General features: G+C 45.7%; 1 protein-coding gene across 2 annotated transcripts in view; it reads left to right on the forward strand.

Moving 5' to 3' along the window:
• The window catches only part of Dus2 (dihydrouridine synthase 2), a 41,518-nt gene that overhangs the window by 11,195 nt on the left and 2,884 nt on the right, over positions 1–27,439 (forward strand). Inside the window, exons 3-14 of one of the 2 annotated variants that reach the window (XM_057753933.1) lie at positions 1,709–1,754; positions 6,991–7,082; positions 9,013–9,056; positions 10,325–10,385; positions 12,592–12,639; positions 17,173–17,238; positions 17,373–17,443; positions 20,410–20,496; positions 22,493–22,661; positions 24,245–24,366; positions 25,495–25,644; positions 27,158–27,245. In XM_057753933.1, coding sequence (XP_057609916.1) covers positions 1,709–1,754; positions 6,991–7,082; positions 9,013–9,056; positions 10,325–10,385; positions 12,592–12,639; positions 17,173–17,238; positions 17,373–17,443; positions 20,410–20,496; positions 22,493–22,661; positions 24,245–24,366; positions 25,495–25,644; positions 27,158–27,245 — 1,044 coding nt within the window. Of the gene's footprint in view, positions 1–1,708; positions 1,755–6,990; positions 7,083–9,012; positions 9,057–10,324; positions 10,386–12,591; positions 12,640–17,172; positions 17,239–17,372; positions 17,444–20,409; positions 20,497–22,492; positions 22,662–24,244; positions 24,367–25,494; positions 25,645–27,157; positions 27,246–27,439 lie in introns of those variants that run through there. The other variant, XM_057753934.1, reaches the window with a different exon arrangement.

Here is a 27,439-nt window from a genome sequence, read left to right on the forward strand (position 1 = left end):
GGGGGCTGGAACTCAGGCTTTGTCAATGATAGGCAAGCACTCAACAACTGAGCTACATCTTCAGTGAGATGGGTTGTTACTAGTTAGTCTACTAGTTAGTCCTGGCTGACCTTGAACTCACAGAGATCTCTGCCTGCTTCTGTCTCCTGGGAATTGCAGTCATGAGCCACTGTACCCAACATTCTATGCAGGTCTTGAACTCGTAAATCCCTTGCCTTCACTTTCTAAATGCTAGGTTTATAGGCAGACACTACCATGTCCTACTTACTTTTGTTGTTGCTTTGGTTGTACTAGGGAACAAATTCAAGACTACACTATTGAGCTATGTTGCCAGCTCTTCAGAAAAAATTTTTGAGTGTTTATGTGGTGCAGTTGGTTAGCTTGTTCAATCGTTTAAAAATTTGTTTGGAGGATGAAGAGATGGCTCAGTGGTTAAGAGCACTTGCTGCTTTTACAAGAGGATCCTGGTTTGGTTCCCAGCACTGACAAAATGTGCCATAGCCATCAATAACTCCAGTTCTAGGGTATCTAGTGCCCTCTTCTGACCTCTGTGGCACCAGGTGTGCACATGGTATACATACACATGCAAGCCAAACATTCATATGCATGAAATAAAAATAAATCTTTTTTCGAATATACAATTTTACATTTGAGGTATAATCTCACTAAATTGGCTAGACTCCCCTTAAATGTCTAACTTCTACCTCTGCCTCCCAAGTAGTTGAGATTGTGGACATGGGGCATAGAATCAGAACCATGTGCCCAAACTTGACTGTGTTTTTTTGTTCAGGACTGGACATTAGATGTTTGGTGATTTGAATATTGTATCGGAGGAATAGACACAGAGACATATGTTTACCCACATGTTGGTTATATTGAGAGAAGCCACGTGGATACCATCAGGACCTTTTGATCATCTCCTTGATACTCCTATACATGGAATGGTATCACCAGGCTGCAGTGTGGTTTGCTGAGGCTCCTAAGAGGTCCGTTTGGGGATGAATATCTTGGATGATAATCTTTTACTTTCTTTTGGATGCCCAGAGTCCATGGCCATGAGCTTACACATCTGCTGAAATAATCACTGAACAAAGCAGAACAGTCTTGTATCCCACCAAGTATTACTTACCAGAAGACATCGCATTTCCCTCCATTTATAATGCTGATTTTAAAGAAATCTCTTTTTCCTTTCTGTCCTGAATCTGTTGGAATTATCTTACCCTGGTGGGAGCCTCATTTCTTTGTTTACATACAGTAAGCTGGGTAGATTTTTTATTTCCTGTGTTTGTCTCAAACCTGCCTCTTTGGGCTGTTCTTCTCCAGTTTTAATTTTGTCCTTGGCTGTTCCTGAGAACCCTTCCCTGCCTGCCCTTTGCCTAGTAATTGCAGTGGGAGCTTCTTTGAAGTGGTGGGGCTTGGGCTGAGATCAGTTTCTAAGAACGGTGTCTCAGTGTCCGTATCTTGGACAGTTCCCTTCTTTCTAGCACTCTGAGTGGCTCATCCATTGTTAGAGCCCTGGAGGAAACAGATTCACAGTGGCTCTCTCGGGGCCTTGCTTTGCCAGGCTTAGTTGTAGGAAACAGCACACTGTGTCCCCAAAGCCATGGTTTGTTGTCGGCACTGCGGTCATGAGGGATGTAATAAAGATCCTCCATCTGTGTGGAAGCCTGGTGTCCAGGACTGACAGTATCTTCCGATTCCTCTGCAGGAGCTGATTGACCTGAAGATGCTCCAGTGCAAGCGGGTGGTAAACGGTAAATGTCGCCCTGGCCTCCGGATTGGGTGTGTGCAGGTGGCTCATGCACCTGTCTCCGCCGTTGCCCAGGATCCTTTCTTGTTGGTTTGTGTAATTGCATGGAGCACCTGCTCCCTCAAGCGTAGTCACTGCTCTTGATGTAGTGACCAGAGCCATATGTGAGGTTCCCAGGCATAGCTCATTGGTAGAGTGCTTGGTTAACATGTTTGAAAGCCTAGGTTTGATCCTCAAAATCACAGAAAGAAACAAACAAATAAATGAATTGGTTGTGAAACAGGCTATGAATGCCTTTCTCTAATAGACTTGATAGCGCAGAAATTTCCATATTTCATAGAATAGGTAGGACCTTGGGGTCCTGGAGTAAGGATAACTTTAGTACTGGCTCCAGCTAAGACTTCTTTTTTTAAAATATATTTATTTTCCTAATAATTTATTTATTTTTATTTTATTTGCATTGGTGTTTTGCCTGCATGTATGTCTATCTGAGGGTGTCAGATCTTGGAGTTACAGACAGCTGTTAACTGCCATGTGGGTGGTAGGAATTGAACCTGGGTCCTCTGGAAGAGCAGTCAGTGCTCTTAACCACAGAGCCATCTCTCCAGCCCCCAGCTCAGATGTCTAATAGTTGTGTGACCGTGGGCAAATCTCATGTCTTGTCTCCATCTCAGATTCTTAGTAGTGAAATGAAAATCATAAGCCTAGTTTTACTTAATTCATAGAATTGGATTGTTGCATAAAGGAGATAAAGTACCAATAAGTACTTTGCACACCTTAAGCTCTGGGATGGAATTAGTGGTGATGCACTGTAAATCCCTTCTGCTTTATTGATGGGTTGATTATGCTTTAATTAGCATTGTAATCTTCCCCCCGCCCCCAGACAGGGTTTCTCTGTGTAGCCCTGGCTGTCTGGAACTCACTCTGTGGACCAGGCTGGCCTCAGACTCACTGAGATCCGTCTGCCTCTGCCTCCTAGTGCTGGGATTAAAGGCCTCCAGTGCCTGGCAGCAGTACACTCCTTAGAGATCTAGAGATTTTGTTTGTTTTCTTGGGCTGTCTTTGAACTTGCTGTGTGGTGGAGGATGCCGTTGAACTCCTGATACTCTGGCCTCTACCTTTTAAGTGCTAGGATTACAGTTGTGCAGTACTGTTTATTTTAAATTATATTTTATTTTGTGTTATGAAAATTTCAGAGTTGAGCAGTGGTACACGCCTTTAATTCCAGCACTTGGGAGACGGAGCAGGTAGAATCTGTGGTTTGTAGGCCAGCCTGGGCAACATAGTTCCAGGCCAGCCAGAGCTACATAGTTAGTGAAACCCTGTCTTAAAACAAACAAACCAACTTCAGTATTTACTGGGTCATCACTTTGACAGGGCATTGGGAATCTAATGCGTGTTTTTGAGACCTTGTCCAAAATAAATTTTAATATTAACAGATCTGCATAACATAGAAAACAGGACATACAGGCAAAACACTCTATACATTTAAAAAAAAAAAAAGGAGTTCTCTTCAATAGCCTCTTGTCTAGGCTGTTACTTTTTTTGGGGGGTCGGGATTGTCACAGAAACCTTTCATGAGTTTCTTTCTTAGCTGTTGTTATGCCCAAGTTCATTATCCCCCAAAAAGAAATTCCACGGAACCGGATTCCTATGTAATGCGCAAGAGGTTTTTAATATTCAGACTTGTGTTTAGACTACATCTCCAGCACGCCAGTACAGTCGGTGAGGGCAGCGCAGCGCTGAGCCTGGGGAAGGGGAGGACTTTGAAAGGGAAACGCCGTAATCGAGGGAGTTCGAGTATTGTCGTCTTGGGGTTGGGTACGGAAGGCATAGGATAAGATAGTTTCGGAAACCACTAGCCAGTTTTTGGGCACGAAAACTCTTACAAAGAGCCATTAATAACTGATCAGGTGTCTTCAAGGACAGGCTGCCTCCCAGGAACATCTGGACCTCATTAAGTCTTATGGCCCTGCTCCCTCGCTCCTTAATTGGCCATTTTCAGGGTATCCGTTCAAATTCTGCTATCGAAGCACATTTCTGGAGCTGAGATCTGCCCCCTCCCCGCCCCACTCATTATATGGCTTAAGATGAAGCCCCTTCCTTAAAACGGAGTTTGCAAACTCAGGTCCTCACACGGGGAGTCTGCAGACCTCAATACCATTACAGAAGTAGCTTCCTTGTCCTTTGCAGTCAGAGGGAGCATGGATCATGGACTTCCACAGGGTCCCTGGCATCAGCACATTGCACTGACCTCAGCATGGTCTCCGGTGGCAGTGCAGACAGACCATGGACATCAACACAGAACTCTGCTGCAGCAAGGGTCACAGACATCATCATATCCGTAAGCGGCAGCACAGACCATGGGCACCACTATTGTCCCCTGTGACTGTCCGGCCCATGAACATCAACATATCTTCAAGAGATAACACAGACCATGGACATCAACAGGTTCTCCCTTGGCAGCACTGACCTCAGACCTTAATATGGTCTCCAACATCAACTCACACCACAGACCCCATACAGTCAGCATGGTCTCGGGTCGTAGCACAGGCCGCTCACATCAGCGTGGCCTGGGTGGCAGCACAGACCACAGTCATCAGCACGGCTCAGCCAGGGTGACTGTTTGGCTAGACAGTGTGTTTGTGGACTGAGTCTGCAAAAACTCCAGGCTGCTGCACAGGACCCTGCCTACCTTACTTGACAGCAGCATATGTTTCTCCCCCATCCCCCGCACCTCAGCCTTCTCTCACACCTGTTCCTGACGCTGTAGCCTCTCTAGTTCTGCCTCTCTCCACAGCCTACTCACCACTCTGTCCTCCACTTTCCCACCTCTTAATTTCGTATTCGTTTGTCATAGTGACATTGGAAACTGCAGGGTGTCATTCTCACACACACACACACACACACACACACACACACACACACACACACACACACACACACATGCTCAAACAGCTTTACATGGAAATATTCCTTACACTGAGTCTTTGGTCTGGTTCAAGGTTTCTGATTTCTGACACACCATCAATATCAATCCTGGATTCTTGCCAAGACTCGTCTCAGACATCTTGCTGTTGCCCAGAGTCAGGTGATTTTACAGCTAGGCAGGATGTCTGTGGTGGGTTCTGTTCACCTCTCAGCCGTCAATATCGGTTTGCTGAGCTTAACCTTTGTGCTGGAGCATGCAGGCAGCACCTCTGCTCTGTGCTCTGTCTCCCAGCAGGCAGTGTGGGCTGTGCCGCAGTGGCTCCATGCTGGGTGCCACCCCGTGGGCCTAGAGCCAGCCCTATTCAGTGATGGTATCTGGTTCTGCAGGACCAGCTCCTCTGTGAGCTCCAGCAGCTTGTAGACGGAGTAGATGCTTGAGTGTCCTGACTCAGAACACTGGATGTAGGCTCGGGTGGCAGCCTGCGGCCTGCATGGCCTGTGGCCTGCATGAGTGTCCCTAAATAGCCTGTGTCATAGGTGTATTCAGTCATCCACCATACTGGATCTTTTTTATGTAGTAGTCTTCTTTGACTGTTAATTGTACTTACTAAAGGGTAAATAAAACAGCAATAAAAACTAGAAAATTCTAACAGATGTATTTTGTCTACTAAGCCTACCTCAGCCTTTTTGTGATTAGAATCAGTAATAGAAAGGTTAGGCAAATGGGCCAGTTGTTAAGAATACTGGTTGTCTTTGCAAAGAACCCAGATTCAGTTTCCAGTACTATGTGGCAGCTCACAGCCCTCTGCAACTATAATCTCAAGGATCCAGTGCTCTCTCTCTGCCTTTGGGGGCAGCAGGCACACAAGTGGCACACGGGTATACATGCAGGCAAGACAACCACACTCACAAAAGTAAAATAAAAAATTTAAATTAAAAAGAAACAGTTTTAGCCGGGCGGTGGTGGCGCACGCCTTTAATCCCAGCACTCGGGAGGCAGAGGCAGGCGGATCTCTGTGAGTTCGAGGCCAGCCTGGTCTAAAAGAGCTAGTTCCAGGACAGGCACCAAAGCTACAGAGAAACCCTGTCTCGAAAAACCAAAAAAAAAAAAAAAAAAAAAAACAGTTTTAGAAACACTACATAGCTCTTTATCACTATGCTTGGAGTCATTTTATTTTATTTTATTTCAGTTTGTGTTTTTCAAGACAGGATTTCTCTGTGTAGCTTGGCTTTCCTGAAACTCACTCTGTAGACCAGACTGGCCTCGAACTCAGAGATCCTACCGGAGTCATTTTAAACAAAGAGAATACCAATATAAAACATAAAATTCAAGGAACCACTAAGCATGATTTGTAGAGTAGTTTTTGAGACGAGGTCTCATGTAATCTAGTCTGACATGAACTCCTTGTGTAGTTGAAGATGAGGCCGGACTCCTCATTTTCCTGCCTCAGCTTCCCAAATGGTAGGATTACCAGTGTGCACCATCAATGCCTGGCTCTACAGTATGGAAACAAACGAGAATGTCGCCTTGTTTGACCTCAGCTGGGAAAGTGACTCAATTTTTTTTGCCACATTTGTTGTCTATGAGTGATTAGAAATATTGAAAATATTGATTCGCAGGTTATAAATTGATTTTAGTAAATAAGGGGGTAAGGAAGGCTGACTGAAGTGCAGTTAGTCTCCACTCACGCTGCCTGGGCACTACATTTAGAAATGATAGCTTTGCTGAACCTGAGAGTGCTGCTTTGTGGAGCAGTGTGGGCTCAAGTTTCCTATGTGTCCCTTTCTCCTAGCTAAAATGCTGATAGCATGTTAAAATTGCAGGATGTTAACTATAAACATGCCATTTATAAAAGAACTGTAAGGTGAACTATCATTACTCTGGAGAGAGACCACCATCAGCAACTCAGAAAGCTTCTAAGTGCATATTTATTTCCTTTAGGAAGAATATATGTCAAGCCAGGTGTCGTGGCACACAGCTTTAATCCCAGCACTTGGGAGGTGGGAGGCAGAGGCAGGTGAATCTATGTGAGTCTGAGGCCAGCCTAGTCTACAGAGTAAGTTCCAGGATAGCCAAGACTGTTACACAGAGACACCCTGTCTCAAAAAAACAAAAACCAAACCAACCAACCAAACAAACAAAACAAAAAAAAAAAAAAAAAAAAGGAAGAAAGAAAAGAGAGATAGAAAGAAGAATATTTATCTAGAATCCACTTTTTCCCTTTCTAGGTTATAGTTTGACTGTGGCTTCCAAGGCTTAGACTGGCTTGAACTTGCATCTTAACTGGGTGGTTTGTGTTTTCTTGCAGAGGTACTCAACACAGTGGACTTCGTTGCTCCTGATGACAGAGTAGTTTTTCGTACATGTGAAAGAGAAAAGAACAGGGTGGTTTTCCAGATGGTAAGAGACACCTCCCACTCGAGTGTCTAGTGTCCTTCTGAGGTTCCCTGGTCCCTGGAGTTTCCTAATTCCTGCGTATGCCTGCCATTGCTGGATGCCTGTAACACACTGCGCAGTGGTAGCAGCCTATGTATGTGACTTGAACATTTTCAGAGATTCATTCATGATTGGCATACTGTTGGAGACTGGAAAAACAAGCTTTTGCCATCTGTTCCAAGTCTCCAGCCTCAAACTTAGCTAATTATAGGAATTATCTGTTTGGTATGGCTTCTGTATTTTTTTTTAATCCTTAAGATTGATTTTTCTGGCCAAAGTGTTTATTTTTATGTAGTATATATCAAAAGACTTGGATTTTCTAAAGATTAGTTAAAATTTATGTTACAAATATAACCATAATATAGCTTTTTTTTCTCTCTCTCTCTTCTCCTCCCTCTCGTCCCAGACAGGGTTTTTCTGTGTAGTCCTGTCTATCCTGGAATTCACTCTCTAGACTAGACTGGCCTCAAATTCAGAGATTTGTCTGTCGCTGCCTCCCGAGTGCTGGACTTAAAAGTGTGTAGCACCACCACATGGCTAGCTTTACCCTCTTTCTTTTGGCATAGCTTGGCATCTTTAGGAATAACTCCTGAATGACATTTAGATACTTTAAAAATTAGTAGCAATGGATAGACAAAATGCATAGCAAAATATTTATTGTAGAATTTGAGTTATGGGTATCTGAATACATGCTATAAAATTTTCCCCTTTTTTGGTATGTGGCAGTAGTGTGTGTGTGTGTGTGTGTGTGTGTGTGTGTGTGTGTGTGTGTGTGTGAAGTTGATGTTTGATATCTTCCATTGCTCTTCAGTCTGTTGACTGAGGCGGGGATCTTGCTGAACTCAGAGCTTGCTGATCTGGCTAGTCCAGCTAGCCAGCTTGCTCCAGGGATTCTCTGTTTCTGCCTCCAGAACATTGGAGTTATAGGCAGGCTGCCACTTCTGCCCAGTGTTTTATTTATTTTTATTTATTTATTTATTTTTAAAAAATATTTATTTATTATTTATTTTTCTGTCTGTGTGTATGCCTGCAGGCCAGAAGAGGGCACCAGACCTCATTACAGATGGTTGTGAGCCACCACGTGGTAGCTGGGAATTGAACTCAGGACCTTTGGAAGAGCAGGCAGTGCTCTTAACTGCTGAGCCATCTCTCCAGCCCCTGCCCAGTGTTTTAAAATAAAATTTTATTGCATTACTTATTATTTGTGTGTGTGTGTGTATGTGTGTGCCACAGTACACATGTGGAGCTAAGGGGTAAGGGGACAACTTGTGGAATTAGTTCCCCTGCCTTATGTATCCCAGGAGTTGACATTCTTAGCAGTAAATGTCTTTTTCACTGAGCCATCTTGCTGGCCCCTACCTGGTTTTTATGTGGGTGCTAGTGATCTGAACTCTAACCTTCATGCTTGCATAGCAAATATTTTATTTACTGAGCCACCTCTCCAGCCCCTGTTTGAAAGTAACCGTGATATTAATGAGATTGCCTAGTCCTTCCAAGTTCTTTTTCCTTTGCTGGTGAGCAAATGTAGCGTACTGACCTGACTTTTTTTTTTAAATTTTTAGTTATTATTTTATTTTATGTGTATGGGTGTTTTGCTGCATGTATGTCTATGTACCCTGTGTGTGTCTGATGCCTACAGAGGTCATTGGATCCCCTGGAACTGGAATTATAGACATGTAGATGCTGGAAACCAAATTGGGGTCCTCAGGAAGAGCAGCCAGTGCTTCTAACTGCTGATTCATCTCCCCAGCCCCAAGCAAGCCTGACTCATATACTTCCTGGCATATGCACGCATGCATGTATGTATGTATGTGTGTAAGATACCAATAGGTGTGTTTGTCTACTTGTGTGCACTTGTGTCAAGACAGGTTGATGTAGTTTCTTGTGTTCCCAGGGGACTTCAGACGCAGAGAGAGCCCTTGCTGTGGCCAGGCTTGTGTAAGTTCTTCCCTCCTTGGGAATGCCTTGTCTCTTCTGTAAGCTGTGAGACCTTAATGTTACTAGCAACCCATCTTTTTCTTCCTAGCCCCTTATCTTCTGTTTTCAGGTGAAGGGTATTGGGTTTCTTTCCCTGTGGTATCTGAAGGCTGTCCTGGGTCTCTTGTACACCCACTATGGTTATATCCTAGAGAGCCTCTTTATCGAGCCCTCGTGTTAGTGTTTATTCATGGGATCCCTTTCCAGGGATTCTTCTGGGAGTCCTGAAGCTTTAACCCTTATGAAATGTAGATAGAATACACTCCTTCCTGACCTAACAGTCAGGAGAATGCATAGTTGAAGTGGTGGTCTTTGGAATTAAAGGAGAGCTCAGTTGGAATTCTGGCTCTGTGCTTTGCTAGCTGTGTGAACTCAGGTAAATTACCTATTATCATTGAGAGCTTTGTTCTCTTATTTATGAAATGATGCCTACTAACCTCTGGCATTTTAGGAAACAGCAAGTGAAATAATGCATGTCATGTCTCTGCAACATGTGGTACATCATGAGTGCTTCATTTCAGCGCTTGTGATTGGTGATGGTGAGAGTAAGAAAGAACTCAGGGCATAATTGCTGCATATCACAGACTGTTCCAAACCAGTGGCTAAGGGGAGGATCCCTTCTATATCACAGAATTGTTTGGAGTAACCAGTTGTGCAACTCAGCAAAGGAAGCCAGTCTATTACAACTACCACCAGTACCACCACCTCCTCCTCCTCCTTTTTTTCTCTCCTATGTAGCCCACGTTTGTCTCAAACATGATCTTCCTGCCTCCTCCCCTTCCTGAGTGCTGGGATTACATGTTTATGCCACCATGGCTGGCTCAGTGTAGTAACTTTATAGAAGATATGCTCTGGCGATGGGCTCTGTGCTCACGCCACGTTCCCACATTGACTAATGGCTTCCAGTATCCCAGCTGAATCGGTAGCCCCAGGACGGCAGATCATACGTGAGATACTAACCCCACCCACAGCGTAGCTGTCAGCGTAGCTGTCCTCTACACCCAGCTCTTTATAGATACGTATTCGTGATGTCTTCTGGAACTCTGCTCAGATGAGGCAGTTGCAGTTTGGGGATGATGGAACTCTTTTCTGATTTTCAGCATTTGTGATTGAGAATTAGTGTGTTTCACAGGCCCAGGAGAATCAGGATCACAGAATCCCTTTATCTGTCTTCTATTTTCCCCCTCAAGTAGAATATTTATTACCTTTTCTCCTTCATGTTTTTTCAGAGAAAATGATGTAGCTGGCATTGATGTCAACATGGGCTGTCCAAAAGAATATTCCACTAAGGTAAAATGATGTCTTTATGTTCCCTATAAGTATACTGTGCAGATAAAATGAGGCTTACTATATACATGACAGTTAAGTCTGGCTTTGGGCTAGCTGGATCCTGCCCTGGATGAGGAAAATGCTCACAGGGATGCTATTAGGCTAGGTATGATGGCACATACTCATAATCTGAACTTGCACAGGCCAAGGCTGGAGGACAATGAGTTGGAGGCTAGCCTAAACTACAGATGACCTTGAACTTCTGAGCCAACAGTCTTTACCTCCCAAGTGCTGGGCTCACAGGTGTTGCCACCACATCCAGTTCTATGAGGAGCTAGGGATTTAACCCCGGTCTTTCTGTGTGCTAAGCTACAATTCTACCAGCTGAGCTACATCTCCAGTCCCTTCACTTTATTTTTTAATGAATTCAGACTTTTGCAGATCCTGTGGGTCAGCCAGCTGCCTCAGTGGGCAAAAGTGCTTGCAATCAGGCCTGATGACATGAATTCAGTCTCTGAGTCTTCTGTGGAAGGAGGTGATTAACTCCTAAATGTTGTCCCCTGACCTCCACACATGTGCTGTGGCATGCATGTGCTCCCTCCCCACACACCAGACATATACACAATAAAAGCAAATACAATTAAATTGACAACATCCTCCCTGTAGGGCTAGAGAGATGGGCTTAGCAGTTAAGAGTGCTTGCTGTTCTCCTAGAGGACCTGACTTCAGTTCCCAGCACACAAGTCAAGCAGCTCATAACCACCTGTAACTCCAGCTCAAAGAGATTGAACCCTTCTGGGTTCTGAGGGCATACCTACACATGTGGCCTATATATACACATACATATTTAAAAAAATCCCTTCTCTATTCCCCACCCACGATTTATTAAAATAATTCACAGCAGCTTGTGGTTTACTACTATAATCTCAGCGCTCATGCTGAGGCAAGAGGATCGCAGTGAGTTCAAAGCCAGCTTGAACTCATCCAGGGTTATATAACATGATCCTGTGTCAACAAAACAAAACACAAAATAATCCATAATAATTCCAATACTTCAGAAATATAGACAATTATGAAAAAAGCAGGAAAATGTATCTGAGGTCTCTCTGTATCACCCCATACCACAGCTGTTTTAGAATAATCACCCAGAGGTTTAATACTAATTACAGACTGTTTATGGTTCAGGCTTATTACTAACTAGCTCTTACATTTAAATGAACTCATTTCTATTAATCTGCGTATTGCCATGTGGCTGTGACCTTTCCGGTCTACTGGCATCTTGCTTCTTGGGTAGCTGACCTGCGTCTCTCTTCCCTTTACCCTTCCCCTCTCTAGATTTTCAGTTTGGCTTTTCCGCCTGGCTTTATTCTGCCTTGCAAAGCAGCTTCTTTATTAGCCAATGAGAAGAATACATATTCACTGCATATAGAAGGATTATTCCAATGCAGGAAAATTATTGGTAAATAAGTCTGTTGTCAGGAAACAACCATTGGCAGGAGTGATGGCTCACCAGATATGAATGCTTGTCACCAAGCCTGGTGACCTGAGTTTAAACCCCAGGATGCACATGGAGAGCACTGATTCCTGCAAACTGTCTTCTGATCTGTGCACATGTATATACACACACGCGCACATGCATACACACACACACACAATAAATACTAAAAAGTTTTGAGAAAGAGAAAACCATTGTTGTCATTGTTGAACTCTAAATTGCTCTTTGAGTTGGTGGTTTTCATTGCTGGACTTTTTTTTTTTTTTTTGACCCAGGATATATCTGTGACGTACAAGCTAGCTTTGAACTCATTACTGTGCAACTGAGGCTGGCCTCAAACTCTTGAGCCTCCTGACTCAGTCTCTTGAGTGTGTGTGCCATGATGCTCAGGTGAACTCCTTGTTTTAAGGATACAGTAGATGGCAAGCTCCAGTTTATTGTAACTCTGAGATCTCTATGGGGATAGGAAGTCCTAGAAAATAAAACTTTAGTGCCCATTTCTAGGTTGATACATGGTTTTGCAAAAATGGTCAGAGTGATGGCTTTCCAGATTCATCACATTCTGGTTCCGGGTGGGATCTGTGGTGTGCACAGACAGTGCTGCTTTCCTCTGTGGTTAGGGAAATGCCAGTTTCCAGCAGACCTTGGCTACCGTGTTGCTACACTGTGTTGCCTCCCGTGGTTGGCACCATCATCCTCCAATCGTAAGGCCTTCTGTGTGCTTCTCCTTAGGGAGGAATGGGAGCTGCTTTGTTGTCAGACCCTGACAAGATTGAGAAGGTAAGTGACAGTAGGGTCCCCAAACATGCTGTGATTTAGAATTACCTAAAATGTCTCTCCCCCATTCCAGATTTACTGATGTCTACCTAGATTCTCTATTTGAGTCCCATAGAGCAAAAATTTTAATTTATTTGTTTTTCTGTGCTATGGGTGTTTTGCTTGCACATATGTCTGCACCATGTACATGAAGTGCCTGAAGAGATATTGGATCCCCGGAAATAGAGTTACAGGTGGTTCATGAGCTACGTGATATGGGTGGTAGGAACTGAACTCCATCCTCTGCAAGAGCATGGTACACTTTTAACTGCTACGAAATCTCTCCAACCCTGGCCTGAAATTTTTTTAAAAGTGACTTTGATATGCAGCTAGATTTAGGAGCCCTCAGTCAGCCTTCAGTGCACTTGAGTTCTGTAAAAGCTATATAGGGACATGTCAGCTGAGAGCCAGCAGGCCTCAGACTCAGATATGGCTTCCTCCCCCTCTATGTTGCCACTTTCCAGGATGATCTGAGAGCAGAGGGCAGATCACTCTGGGTAAGGGCATGCTTGAAAGTCTGTGTGTAGATGGACAGGCCTCTCCTAGGGGACTGGATGAGAGTAGCAGAGTGTCCCCTGCATAAGACCATATGGGTAGAGTATACCGCAGGCCACTTCCCATCCCCGGCTCCCCCAGTTAGAGGCTAGCCTGGACTACTTAGTGAGTTCCGGGACATCTAGAGCTTTACAAGGAAACCTTGTCTCAAAAAACAGGGAAGGGGCCGGGCGATGGTGGCGCACGCCTTTAATCCCAGCACTCGGGAGGCAGAGGTAGGCGGATCTCTGTGAGTTTGAGACCAGCCTGGTCTACAGAGCTGGTTCCAGGACAGGCTCAAAAGCCACAGAGAAACCCTGTCTCGAAAAACCAAAAAAAAAAAAAAAAAAAAACAGGGAAGGGGGGAGGCAGAGTTTAATGGGCTTATTGTTCCAGAGGGATAAGGGTCAGTCATGGCAGGAGGCGTGGCAGCAACTGGATGCTGAGCGATAACATCTTGGACCACAGACTGAATCAGAGAGAGTACACTGGAAGTGGTCAAGCTTTTGCCTCTCAAAGCCTGTCTCCCAGGGAGGTACTCCCTCCATCGAGGACGTGTCTCCCCGTAAAGTCTCCAAACAGCACCTCCAGCTGGGGACCAAGTGTTCAAATGCCTGAGCCTATGGGAGACATTTCTCATTTAAACTACCACGTACCACCAGACCAATTTTTACCTTTTTGATAAAAATACTAAAGACGCAAACTAAACAGACAAGCAAGAAACAAACAAAAACCTAAAGATGAAATGCAGACAAACAAAACCAGGATATTGTATTGAGACTGAACTGGATGTGGTACACTTGAGAGCCCAGCAATTGGGAGGAGAGAGGAGCAGCAGGGGTTCAAAGCCAGGCTGAACTTGATGAGACTTTATCTCAAAAGACCAAAACCAAAGCACAGAGAGGAAGATAGTAAATTGCCTAAGATCCAAATATGGGCAGACGGAGCCAACTCAGAGCTGTAGTTCTGTGACTCCTAGCCACAACATTAGCGTCCCTTCTCAGTGACACCTCGTGCTAAAGGTGGTCGTGGTAGTTCTTAAGCCACGTTTCAGTGGCCGCCTGAGCTTTAGAAGCTGTAATCAGACACCCCTGCGCAGAATGGAGTGGATAACTGTGAATCTCAAAGTGGTTCCCACGCTTGAGTAGGAGATGCCTCAAAGGAAGTTATGGGTCACGTGTGCACACAGGTGTTTTCACTCTCCTCCGTCCTCCTGACTTCTCGGCCCAGTGATGTTTGTCACTTTAGAGAGGCACATTTGTCAGGAGACTGCAGCGCTGCTTTCCACCTCAGGAGCTCAGTTCATTCTGCTACAGTCACGGGGGCAGCTTGGACTAGTAAATGGGGCTTACCTCATGAAAAGGAGGTTGCGACTTCCACAGTGAATGTGCCTTCCGCATCTGGGGCAGGATTCGGTTCAGATCCACACTGTACTTGCAAGCTGGGTACTGGCTGAGAGCTTTGCAGGTACTTTGAAATTTTTCTCAAAATGCTCATGTAGGGTCAGGAAAAAGCTTTGGAAATAATGCAGTGATGCTAGCTGTACCACATTGTGAATGTAACTGTGGCATGATTTAGAGCTTCAAGAATTTCATGCTACCTAGCCCAGCGAAATACAGCCTCAGGAAGCCCAGCGGTGGTTGTGCACATCTTTAATCCCAGCACTTGGAAGGGAGAGGCAGGTAGATCTCTGTGAGTTCCAGGACAGCCAGGGCTGTTACACAGAGACGCCCTGTCTCACCTACAAAGGGTGTGTGTGTGTGTGTGCCCATTTCTCCCTAGTGCAATCCTAGCAAGTGGCTGGGTCTTTCACTTCCCTAATTTCCTTCTTAATCTTTAATGTACATGTGAACAGAAATTCTAATGAAAGTTCCCAGAGCTACTTTGAATAAATCAAAAGGAAGTTCTCTAAGACTGAATACTGTATCAAACCAGTTGTTATTTTGTCCTCACATTTCAACCTTCTAGAGATGTTTGTTGATTTGTGTATTTTGAGACAGGGTTTCACATGGTCTGGGCTGGCCTTCTACTTGTTCTCTAGTCAAGAATGACCTTGAATTCCTGCTCCTCCTGCCTCTACCTCCCAAATACTGAGGTGTATACCAGCTTGAGTGAGAATTTTTGTGACTTATCCTCATGAGCTTGAGAGTCCCCTTCCTTAAAGTGCAAATACCCATTTAAGGCCTGGCAGGATGACTGGGAAATCAGGTCTGGCTGTTGTCTGAGGCAGCACCTGGAGGGTCCTCCTGCTGGTCTTGCTGGCGAACTGTCTCCCTTTCAGCAGGGTTCTTGGCCTGATGTCTGAGGTGGCCTTCTTCTGCTCTTAGATAAGGAAGTTTTACTATAACTGGCTCTCTGCTGCCCCCAGCTGCCCCTGTTGGTTAGAAATCCAGTTCTTGGAAGAAGGCTATTGAGATCACCTTCCCTCCCTTGTGCCTGGCCTGAAATTCTCATGTAGAAAGAAGATAGCGATGCTACAGACATTCATTGTCATTTATCTCTCGTGATCTCTGAGTCTCATGTTGCCTTGTCATGTTACCTCCGTGACTACTGCGTGACTTATTGATCTTCCTCTGCAACCTTTTCTAATTATTGTTTAGGGAGCAGTAAAAATACATTGAATGTTGTGTTTCCTTTTCTAGTTTATATGTTTGTATATCTGACTTCTCAGAAGAGAAGAATTCATGAGGACAGGACCTAAGCCCTTCAAGATCTTCCTAGTCTCATTCTGTAGTTGGGGCACTTGGAATATCCCTTTAACTCAGAAAGGAGGCTGTCATTTGCTGGGAAGTGGTGGTGCACACCTTTGATCCCAGCGTTTGGGAATCAGAGGCAGGCGAGGCCAGCTTGGTCTACAGAGTGAGTTCTAGGACAGTCAGGGCTACACAGAGAAACCCTGCTTTGGAAGAAAAGAAGAAGAGGAGGAGAGGAAGAAAGCTGTCAGTCTTGTGCTCATAACCAGGACTAAGCCTCAGGATTATATTGAGGGTGTTGGGTAATGATTTTGAAAGCACGGGTTTCTTTTTTTTTTCTTTTTTTTTTTTCTTTTGGTTTTTCAAGACAGGGTTTCTCTGTAGCTTTGGTGCCTGTCCTGGAACTAGCTCTTGTAGACCAGGCTGGCCTTGAACTACCTGCCTCTGCCGCCCGAGTGCTGGGATTAAAGGCGTGCGCCACCATCGCCCAACCGAAAGCATGGGTTTCTACTTACTTATTTTACATCTGGCCACAGTTTTTTCCTCCCTCCTCTTCTCCCAGTCCTTTCCCTCAGCCCCCCATTCACACCTCCTCTGTTTCTGTTCAGAAAAGGGTGGGCTTCCCATTGATATCAACAAAGCATAGCATATCAAGTTGCAGTAAGACTAAGTACCCCCCCATGTATTAAGACTGGGCAAGGTGGCCAGTATGAGGAGTAGGGTCCCAAACGCCAGTAAAAGAGTCAGAGACAGCCCCTGCTTCCACTGTTAGGAGTCCACAGAAGGACCAAGCTCCACATTTGTAACAAATATGCAGAGTGCTTAGGTCCCATGATGGGAAAGCACAGGTTTCTAAGCTCTGTCCCTGGAGAGCCATTCAGGAAATGCTGTGGTCGGATCTAAGAGTTTGTGTTACCAAACCTCCAGGTAATTCTGATATTTTCCCTGGTGAAGAATCTCTGTGTTCCACACTGGACTATGTGCAGATACACTCATTTCCCCCTTCAGTGTATTTAACGTGTATGTATTCGTATACCTGTATTGCCAGGCAGGGACTTGCTAGTGTTGGGATTTTAACATAGAATAGAGGCAGAATCCTTGCCCCATGGAGTTTACATGTAATTATATACAACAGATAAATGGAAGCAGTCATGAATATACAAACTGTCCTTCTACTGGTATGCCCGGGTCTTATAGGTGTGTTAATTAGTGCAAGTAGTGTGGTGTTTGTTCCAGAAGAGATAGATGTTCCTTTTGCTCCTCTTTGCAGATTCTCAGCACTCTTGTTAAAGGAACACACAGACCTGTGACTTGTAAAATCCGAATCCTGCCGTCGGTAAGGATGTGTTATTTGAAGGTTATTCTCTCGTGTGCTGTTAAATTTGGTGGCAAACTGAGCCTGCTTTAGGAGTCAGCAGCTCCTTCCTTGAGTCCTAACGACCACCTTGTGCTGTAATCTTTCTTACCCAGCTAGAAGACACCCTGAACCTTGTGAAGCGGATAGAGAGGACTGGCATTTCAGCCATTGCAGTTCATGGGAGGTGAGCGTTTGCCTTCTTAGTGATGGCTGGCAAGGAGACGCCTCAACAGACCCTGCGTGACAAACAGCTTCTCTGTGTATATGGCCTACCTCTGCCTAGCTCTCTGACAGCCTGTGAATCCAGAGACCATTCAAACTCTGCATTTGTTTATTCATTGAGTACCTTCTGATGGCAGGAACAACGTCAAGCATTAGAAACACAAGAGGAGTGGTGGTGGTGCACACCTTTGATCCCAGCACTCAGGAGGCAGAGGCAGGCGGATCTCTGTGAGTTTGAGGCCAGCCTGGTCTATAGAACGAGTTCCAGGACACCCAGGGCTATTACACAGAGAAACCCTGTCTCAAAAAACAAAAACAAACAAATAAAAAACAAAAAAAGAAACACAGAAGGAAGTCCCTTCCCCTCCCTCCCTGCCTGTGTGCCTGTTTCTTTCTTTCTTCCTCCTTTTCTTGCTTGCTTGCTTTCTAGTGCTGGGGATTAAATCCAGGGTCTTGTATATGCTAGGCCAGTGCTTTGCCATTGAGGAATATGTCCAGTCCATTTTCCCTTTCTTGGTTTGGTTTGGTTGTTGTTATAAAGTCTCATACAGCCCAGACTCGCTTCAGACTTGATGCATAGCTGAGGCTGGCCTTGAACTCCCGATCTTCTTGCCTTCATCTCTTTAATGTTGGGATTATAGGTATTCAACACTATAATCAACTTTCTTTTTTAATTAATTAATTAATTAGTAAATTTATATTTTTGAGACAGGGTTCACTATACAACCTAGGCTGGTGTGAATAATCCTTCTTCCTTAGCCTCCCAAGGCTGGGATTATAGACATGATCCACCACACTCACTGAATCTTTTTTTCTTTCCTCTTCATTGAGCACTGGCTTCTCCTTTGAATGACCGCAAGCAGATGGCTGTTCATTTAAAGACACTGGCTTTCTTGCCTACCCTTGTTGGACTGCCAGCTGTCCCTGATGTCCGCTTTAAACAGTTCTTGTATCTGTAGCTCATGTGTTCTCTATTGGGAACTGAGTCTTTTTTTTTTTTAATTTTATTTTTAATTATGCATATGTGTATATGTCTGTGTGTCTCAGTGTAGGTGCTTGCAGAGGCCAGAAAAAAAGTGCTGGATCTCCTGGAGCTGGAGTTCCAGGTATTCGGGAGCTACTTGATGTGGGTGCTAGGGACTGAACTTGTGTCCTCCGTAAAAGCAGTATGCACTCTTTTTTTTTTTTTTTTTTTTTTTTGGTTTTTCAAGACAGGGTTTCTCTGTGGTTTTGGAGCCTGTCCTGGAACTAGCTCTTGTAGACCAGGCTGGTCTCGAACTCACAGAGATCCGCCTGCCTCTGCCTCCCAAGTGCTGGGATTAAAGGCGTGCGCCACCACCGCCCGGCAGTAGCAGTATGCACTCTTAACTGCGGGGCCATCTACACACACACACACACACACACACACACACACACACGCATATAAATATGGGAGAGGGGTGCTCTCACTGTTGCTCTGACTGGGCCGCATCTTATCATATAGCCCAAGCTGACCTTGAATTCATGGGCAATCCTCTTGTCTCAGTTTTCCAAGTGCTGGGATTATAGGCATGAGCACTAGGGCCTGCTAAGCCAGAGTGTTTCTGTAGGCTGCTCTCTATCTCCCTGCGCAACTTGCTTTCTGTACCTAGCATGTCTTTTTGCATGTAATCCTGACAAATAGACTTGGGCTGACATCCTTTCGTAGGGAACTCAGGGGTTTATAGGAACAGCCCAGGTTGCTGGTGATCTCTCTTACTAAATTTTGGGGTATACCCTAAGCAACAACAAGCAGAACAGTGAAGTAGAGCTGTCCGGATGGAAGCTAGGAGGGTTTGGAGGTGACACATGCACATAAATGCACATTCTGCATTCCTTGCTAAGGCAGTCGGCTGTAGACCCAATCACCTGATGTGAAATCCCAGCTCTGCAGTTTGCTCCTTTTCATAACCTCACTGACTGACACATTCCTCATGTAACAATCAGTACAATTTCTGCTTCTTGCTATTTTGACACTTCTATGAAATTTTAAATGAACAGTCTTGCACACAATATGTAGAAAACTTACTTTTCCCAGAAGTTGGACGCAATTAGAAGACGAATGTGGGAGAGTTTAAGGAAGAGTTTCCTGACCATCAGAAATTCAGCAAATGTAGCCATTTAGTGTGGTATAAAACTGGCTGCTGGAGCTCTAAGGAATCGGAGGTGGAAGCTGGGTTGGCAGGCTCTTCTGAGAAGTCAGAATATAGCACAGGAGCTGTGTTCAAGCAAGGACTGGTTAGTCACCTCTCCTGCTTGTCTTCACACATAGCTTGGCCCAGCATCACCGCAGCATACCTAAGATTTGCTTACTCATGCACAGGAACTTTTTGCTGTTGACCTTGGTAAGAAGGAGCCCTGGGTTGTCCTGCTTCCCCTGTGACTTATCGTGACGGTCATGGTCTGTGGTCTGCCCTGGTGGCCCCTGGAATGGGGCCTACCCCGTGTCGGGTGCTTCTCCCAAAGATCAGCTGTGCAGCTTGGCCTCAGCACAGGCAGCTGTGTGGGAGTGGCCTGTCTGAGCGGTGGCAGCTGTTCCAGGTCCCTGGGGAAGGGCAAGGCTGGGACTGTAGGGACAGCATTTTTGTGACACTATCTCTTATTTCTGGCAGAGGCAAGGGGTAGCCAGGGAAAAGCAGTGTGACTTTGGGCATCAGGCCACCCACACTGGTCCTCTGCAGCTATGCCCCATCTTAATGATCTTGAGAACTAGCCTTAACCTCACTCTCTTGCGCCTTTGGACAGAGCCCTTCCCCTAGGTCAGGGAGGCCATTCCCAGCAACCTCTCCTAGATAGCCCCATAGCTGTCTGATCTGCTTGAGGTTCAGTAGGAAGGACAGAAGGATTTTAGGAGTGTTATGGCCTTTGGCCCTCAGCCCCCAGGCCCCATCTCTTTTCTTCATCTTTAAGGAACCGGGAGGAACGACCTCAGCACCCTGTCAGCTGTGAAGCTATACGAGCCATCGCCGAAACCCTCTCCATTCCTATCATAGCCAAGTAAGCCGCCATTCTTCCTCATTTGCCTGTGCTGCACCTCATTTAGAAAAGACTTGTGCGAGTGTTAAAAACTGGAATGATAGAACATGGAAAGACTGATACAAGCCAGACACGGTGGCACACACACCTAGTGTAATCCCAACCATAGTGTAATCTCAAACTACAGAGAGGCAGATGAGTTCAAAGCCAGCTTGACCTATATAGGAGTTCCAGGATAGACAGGAGAGACCAAACGAAAACTCCAACAAAAACAAAAACAAATACAGTGCTGGAAATTTTGCTTGACAGTTAAGGGTGTCTGACACCAAGTCTGACCATCTGAGTTCAGTCCCTGAGAGCACTGAATCCTGCAACTTGACCCCTGACTTCCACTTGGGTCATGTCATCGAGCTCCCCTATCCCCAACCAACCAAATAAATATAAAAAAGAAATACCTAAAAACTGACCGTATGGGTTCATAGGGGCCCTCCGAGACTGAACTGAGGACCAGGGAGCCTGCATGAGACTGGCCTGGTCTCTCCATGTGTGCGACAGTTGTGTAGTTTGATCTTCTTATGGGACTTTTTTTTTTTTTTTTTTTCGAGACAGGGTTTCTCTGTAGCTTTGGAGCCTGTCCTGGAACTAGCTCTTGTAGACCAGGCTGGTCTCGAACTCACAGAGATCCACCTGCCTCTGTCTCTCGAGTGCTGGGATTAAAGGCATGCACACATATGTACATTCAGGCAAACAAACATACACATAAAAAATAAAATCTCAGCCAGGCGGTGTATCTTTGAGAAAGATAGAAAGGAAGGAAGAAAGGAAGTAAGTAAGTTGGGGAGATGGGGGAGAGGAGAAGAGGGGAGGAGAGGAAAGACCCCTGGGTAACTGCAGACACTTGTGCTAGCAAATGTGGGTTTTGATGACCACCCCAAAGATTTAATAATCAGACTACAGCTAGTTGTCTGTGTTGAACTCCTAGGAGTCCAGCTCATCCTTCTACCTTAGGACACCAGAGACTCAGGGAGCCTGGACATTGGAAACGGAAGTCCTGAGGAAAGTTACCTCTGATCAGTGTGAGGAAGAAGTAGTGATGGGTGGTTGCTAGGCCATATGATCTCAGAGAAAGAAATTTTAGAGGTGGCTTTTAGGGCTAACTGAAGACTTTGGAGCCCCTGCTTTCCCTGTCACCTCAGAGTCCTCCCAGCACAGGTGTCTCTGGACGGGGACTGACTTTGGATGAAATAGTTGAGAACAGAGAAGTCTCTTAGAGCAGCAGGGTGGAAGCAGGGGGATTGTGACCAAACCTAGTCTCCTTATTTTCCACCACCATCATCAGTGAGCACGCCCTTCCTTTAGTCTAGGGTTTTGAGCTGGTCCTCAGAGGGTCTATGGACAACTTCTCTGTTTGGAGTTTTTTCTGTGGCCACAATTCCACATGTTTTGCTTTTTTTATTTATTTATTTTTTTTCCGAGACAGGGTTTCTCTGTGGTTTTGGAGCCTGTCCGGGAACTAGCTCTTATAGACCAGACTGGTCTCGAACTCACAGAGATCCGCCTGTCTCTGCCTCCCAAGTGCTGGGATTAAAGGCGTGCACCACCACTGCCCGGCTTTGCTTTTGTTTTTTTAGTCTTATATTTTAGACGGTTTTACTGTGTTGCCCCATGCTGGTCTAGAACTGGCTACATGACCCAAGCTTACCTGGAAGTCATGATCCTTCTGCCTTCACTCCTGGGTGCTGCTGTTCTAGGTATATGTCAGCTGATAGCTCAGGTTTAGTCCTACATCTTCAGGTATTGTCTGCCTTGGCCACTGTCCTGGGTAGTGGAGAAAAGACAAATTTCTGAAATACCTCTTCATTGCCAGCCATGGTTCACTTGCCAGGGGGGTTTGCTTTCTAATCACTTCGTTAAAGTTCCGATAGTTGAAGGAACTTGGCAGATGTGAAAATCACCTTTTTCTGGAAACACTGGTGGGTTCCATTATGGGATCTTCCTGTGCCCCTGTTGCTTTTAGTGGAGGATCTCATGATCACATCCAGCAATATTTGGACATAGAGGACTTTCGCCAAGCCACAGCCGCCTCTTCAGTGATGGTGGCTCGAGCAGCCATGTGGAACCCCTCCATCTTCCTCAAGGATGGCCTTCGTCCCTTGGAGGAAGTCATGCAGAAGTACCTCAGATATGTACGTCTTTGTGCTTTTTCTTGCTTTTACTTTTTAGTTTTGACATAGAATCTCATAGCCTCAATTGACCTCTAATCCCTTATTTTTCTGCCTCTACTTCCTCCGTGCTGGGATTACAGGCATATGTCACCGCATGCTGTAGAATAGCCTTTTCTAAATCAATTTCTTCTTACTATGAGTATGGTTTTTGTCTTTTGTTTTTTTTTTAAATGAGTTTCCTGAGTACAGTTCTAGGGACAGTGGGATTCTACTCTGGGCTACACCTGTTCCTGGTGGGCAGAAACAATAAAATGGCCTCAAAGTTCTTCACTGAGTTGGATCTGAACAGAAGCTCCAGCCTTCTCCCAGGGCGGTTTTCCACCTCCCTTTTCATTCTCAAGTCTCACCAACACCTGGAGTTATCTATGCATTGGGTGCTTTTTATGCTGGGATCGTAGGATGAGGCAGGTGTCCAGTTCTTGGCAGCTTCTGTCTGAGTGCCTTCTCTCCTCAGCACTATAGCCCTTATCTGCTTGGTTCTGGGTGTCTTGGTATGTTGGCTGGTGACTGTCAGCTCTGGCCCAGGTCAGCTGTCCAGCTCTTCTGGCCACCTGGCAAGCGTGTGGCAGAGAAGAGATGTTCAGCCGTGCTGAGCCTGCTTACTAGGTGAAGGGTGAGGCTGTCACTCTTGCTCAGCCATCATTTGGCAGCTTTCAAGAGGGTGTGTTGTCCTGGAGAAAGAGAGTAGCCCCAAGCATCAACATGGGTGCTTCTGGTCTCATCCGGTACTTTCTGGGCCAGACAAGCTGAATCATGGGCCTGCCCTGGCTGGGACTTACTCATGTATCCCATACTTTCTCCTGAGCATGCCATGGCCCCTTCCTAGGCACTGGAGACAGGCCTAGAGGAAAATTTTTAAAGCTTAGGGGGTAAGTACTTAGAGGGGGTTCTGGAGGTCTACCTGTAAAGCCTGTACTTCCTGCTGCTTTCCTGCCCAGCACCTAGCTGGGTGAATATCCATGGTATTATTTCTGGGTAGCCATTTTGCTTCTCTGGACCTTACTTCTCAGGCTGCAGAGTGAGGTAAAGCTATACTTATCTTTGCATAGATATACAAATTGATAAGTCATGTGTATGAACATGCTTAGGAGATGGGGTTGTGCCTCACCCATATAGGGGAAGTTGGAGATTGGTTAGTCAAGATATAGTTGATCCTGGTTGTAAGGAATCTTACCCCGTCCTAGGGCTAGATTTGCCTTGCCAAAATTTGGTGTGTTCCTTTTCTCTGCTCCAGAAGATGCTCAGCATTAGGCTCTCTGTGGTAGCCTGGGGTAACTGAAGCATGGGTTGGTTCTTTATGCTGTTATCCCTCAGTCAGGCTGTCTAGGTGGGTATGGTGGTGAACACGAGCCCTAGTCTAATGCTCAAGCTTTGTGTGACAGCAGGTGAACTAGATGGCAGGGCTACAGTGGTTCTTATATGGGGACACGTCGGGTGGCTGTAAGCACATCTAGTGCCCTTTGAGAGCCCCTTTCTTTCCTGGTGGAAGCTCAGATCTCAGTGTCTGCTGGTAACCGGTGGGCTCATGCTAGTTCTCCTCTTAGGCGGTGGAGTATGATAACCACTACACCAACACCAAATACTGCTTGTGTCAGATGCTGCGGGAACAGCTGGAGTCGCCCCAAGGAAGGTTGCTCCATGCTGCCCAGTCTTCCCAGGAAATTTGGTAAGAGTACAAGGGTCTATCCATCTATTCTTGGAGACTTGACCCAGATTTGACCTTGATCCCTAAGCTATTTTGCTGAAGGACCAGGGGCACAACTTCTGGGTGTGTTTGTGCAGGAGTTGAGTGGTCGTACAGTTTTGCTTTCACAGCTTTGAAGCCTTCCAGTCTTTGACTGATCTAAGCAGCAGTTTTGGTTACTAGGGTACTGTTAAAATAGAGGAATGCAAAACATAGGTCTGGGAATTCCTGAGGAAGAAGGTTTTCTATTAATGGGCCTTTTGCCTGCCAGACTAACAAGTGGTCAAGAGAGATAAGGCTTTAGAATGGAGCTCTTGACATATGCCTGTGTCAGAGACATATGCCTGGTCAGAGAGGCTACTGCTGGTCCTTCAGATCAGGTGATTAACACCTGGAGGTCCTTGGCAACCAGCTCTTTCAGCTTCCTGTCTACTGTTGCCATGGCTCATGTTTGGGTCCTCTGTCTTATAGGTCTTTTCTCCTCATGTTGGCTGTCTGTACCTTCCTTCCTCCATTGCCTTTCTGAATCACTCTTGCCTTCAGGGACCCATGTTTTTTCCAGAAGGCAAAGCTCTTCCAGAATCCTTTTTCTGCCTTTGGCTTGTGCTATCGCCAAGCTTCTGAACATAGCGTTTTTTGAATTTTAGAAGAGAATGTAACTCTGGAGCTCTGAGTGGTTCAAACTAGGTCCATGGTAGCCATGGGCAGCGAGGAATCAATTAGCTTTTCCTCCCATGGGTCCTCATCAGAATGATACTATGTACATCCCAGTTGGTGAATCAGTATAGGCCAGCTCTGCTGTGGCTTCCTGGGTACATCCATCTGTGTGTTCGTCCTTGGGAGAGAGCTGAGAATCATGGGGGATAACCTCTGGAACCTTTTCTCCCCAACCCAGCCTCCCTCCAGTGTTCATACTCAAAGATTCAAATTCATTCTCTACTTTCCATTCTAGGCAGATGCTAGGGTGTGTAGGAAGCACTTTCTGATGTCAGACCCTGGTTTTGTTATATGTGGCACAGGAGTTTCTCCTTGGTTGGGTAATGGGCTCCTGCAGTAGTTTGGATGCTGTTCCACCAAGTTTTCTATCCTGCTCCACCCCTTTCTCCACAGTGAGGCCTTTGGCCTTGGTGCCTTCTATGAGGAGACCATTCGGAAGCTAGATGCCCGGCGAGCTGACCTCTTGGCTAAGACTCCAGAGGCAGTTGAAGAACCCACTGAAGATACATCTGGCATCATTAAGATGGCTATCAGATTTGACCGGTAGGTTTCTACTATATTCCAGGACCAATTGTGTAGGAGTTTTAGGGGCTGTTGTGTTAATAATGTCAAACTTAGCAACTACAGGTTTCCTTGTTCCTAGTCTTCAACTTCCAAAGAAGGTGTTTTTTGTTACTGTTTTTTTGTTTTGTTTTGTTTTGTTTTTGTTTTTGAGACAGGGTCTCTCTACATAGATAGCTCTTGTCCTAGAACTCCTCACCACGTAGACCAGGCTGACCTTGAACTCACAGAGATCCACTTGCCTCTGCCTCCAGACTTCTGACATTCAGTGTGCCACCTCAAGACTTTTTACTGTGTTGTTTTTGTTTTTGTTTTGTTTTTTTCTCGAGATAGGGTCTCTCTGTGTAGCTTTGGCTACTCACTATGTAAACCAAGTTGGCCTTGAACTCATAGATCCTACCTCTATCTGCTTCTTGAATGCTGGGATTATATGCATGCACCACTACGCCCAGATTTTTGTTACTGCATTATTTAAGACAAGGCCTCTTATAGCTTAGACTGAACTTGAACTTGCTGTGTAGCTGTTGATGACCCTGAACTCCTGATCCTCTTGCCCTCCAAGAGAAGGTGTTTTTAGGGAAGATGGTCCCTGAAAGCCCAGGCAGCCTTGCTGGGGGCGTATTTTTCTAAAACAGAATCGAACTTCACTTTTTTCCTGATGTACTCATTCCCTTTCACAACTTGGAACAGGGAGATGGGTCTTCTGTTCTTCAGTCTGTGCTTTTCCCCCCGAAGCTCCTCAGGGGCTGTAGGAACCCTGACTTTACTTGACTGTGTACCCTTGCCTACACTGCTGCCACTCACCGGGCCAGCGGTGCCCTCTCTAGGCAGAAGTAGCCTTAGCCTGACTCTTACCTCACATTTTGACTCGGCTTTGAATGGTGCTCTCGTTCTTGTACTCTGCCATCTGGGTCTGAGCCTTCTCTGGTCTCCAGACCCAGACCAGGAGCCAGTCTTGTCTGGCAAGGACTGGAGGTGGGGTTAAGAGGACAGCTGTTGGGCAATCATATGCCAGAGGGAGTTCCCTGTGGAAGATGGAGCATGTCCCTTTCACCCTGTCACAGACTTACTCTGAAGCCAGAGTTTATTGTGTCTATAGCAGAGCAGATAACCCTGATACTCGGCAGATGGACTCAGTGGGCAGTAAGCTAGAGCTGTCAGCCCCCTGTATAGCCACCTCATCCTTGAAAGGCAAAGTGAACCTTCTGGCCGCTGAAGGCTGTTTTCCCGGCTGCAGCTCGGAGAAACTGGGAGTTCTCACATGTGCACTCATTATTCTAAGCATGCAGAAACCCATCTTTTCTTTAGATAAAAACCTAGGCTGCAACTGCTGGTAGAACAGGAAGGGAGTGGGTACAAAAGCCTCGGGGCAGCAGCCCAATAGCTCAGTTTCTCCAGTTCCGGTAGCACCTATCAGTGGCTGATTGATGGCTCTTGCTAAGGGATAGAGTAGAAGTGGTGAACAGGCCTTAACTGTTTCTCCTCCTTTCCCTAGGAGAGCATACCCACCCCAAATTACCCCCAAGATGTGCCTACTGGAATGGTGTCGGAGAGAGAAGTTGCCACAGCCCGTGTATGAAACAGTGAGTTTTTCTGGCTGCTGCCCGTCTGGCATCCAGCCACAGTGCTGCCTGCACTGGTATCAACACCCCAGTGCACCACAGCTTACACACTCAGCTCTAGGCTGCTTTCTTAGCACCTGTACTTGATTCCCACAGATGTGCATAAGTTACTAGGAGCAGGGCTAATTACTGATAGCCCTTTACCTCTGACCTTG

This window comes from Chionomys nivalis, chromosome 21 (assembly GCF_950005125.1).
Source record: "Chionomys nivalis chromosome 21, mChiNiv1.1, whole genome shotgun sequence".
Taxonomy (NCBI): Eukaryota; Metazoa; Chordata; class Mammalia; order Rodentia; family Cricetidae; genus Chionomys; species Chionomys nivalis.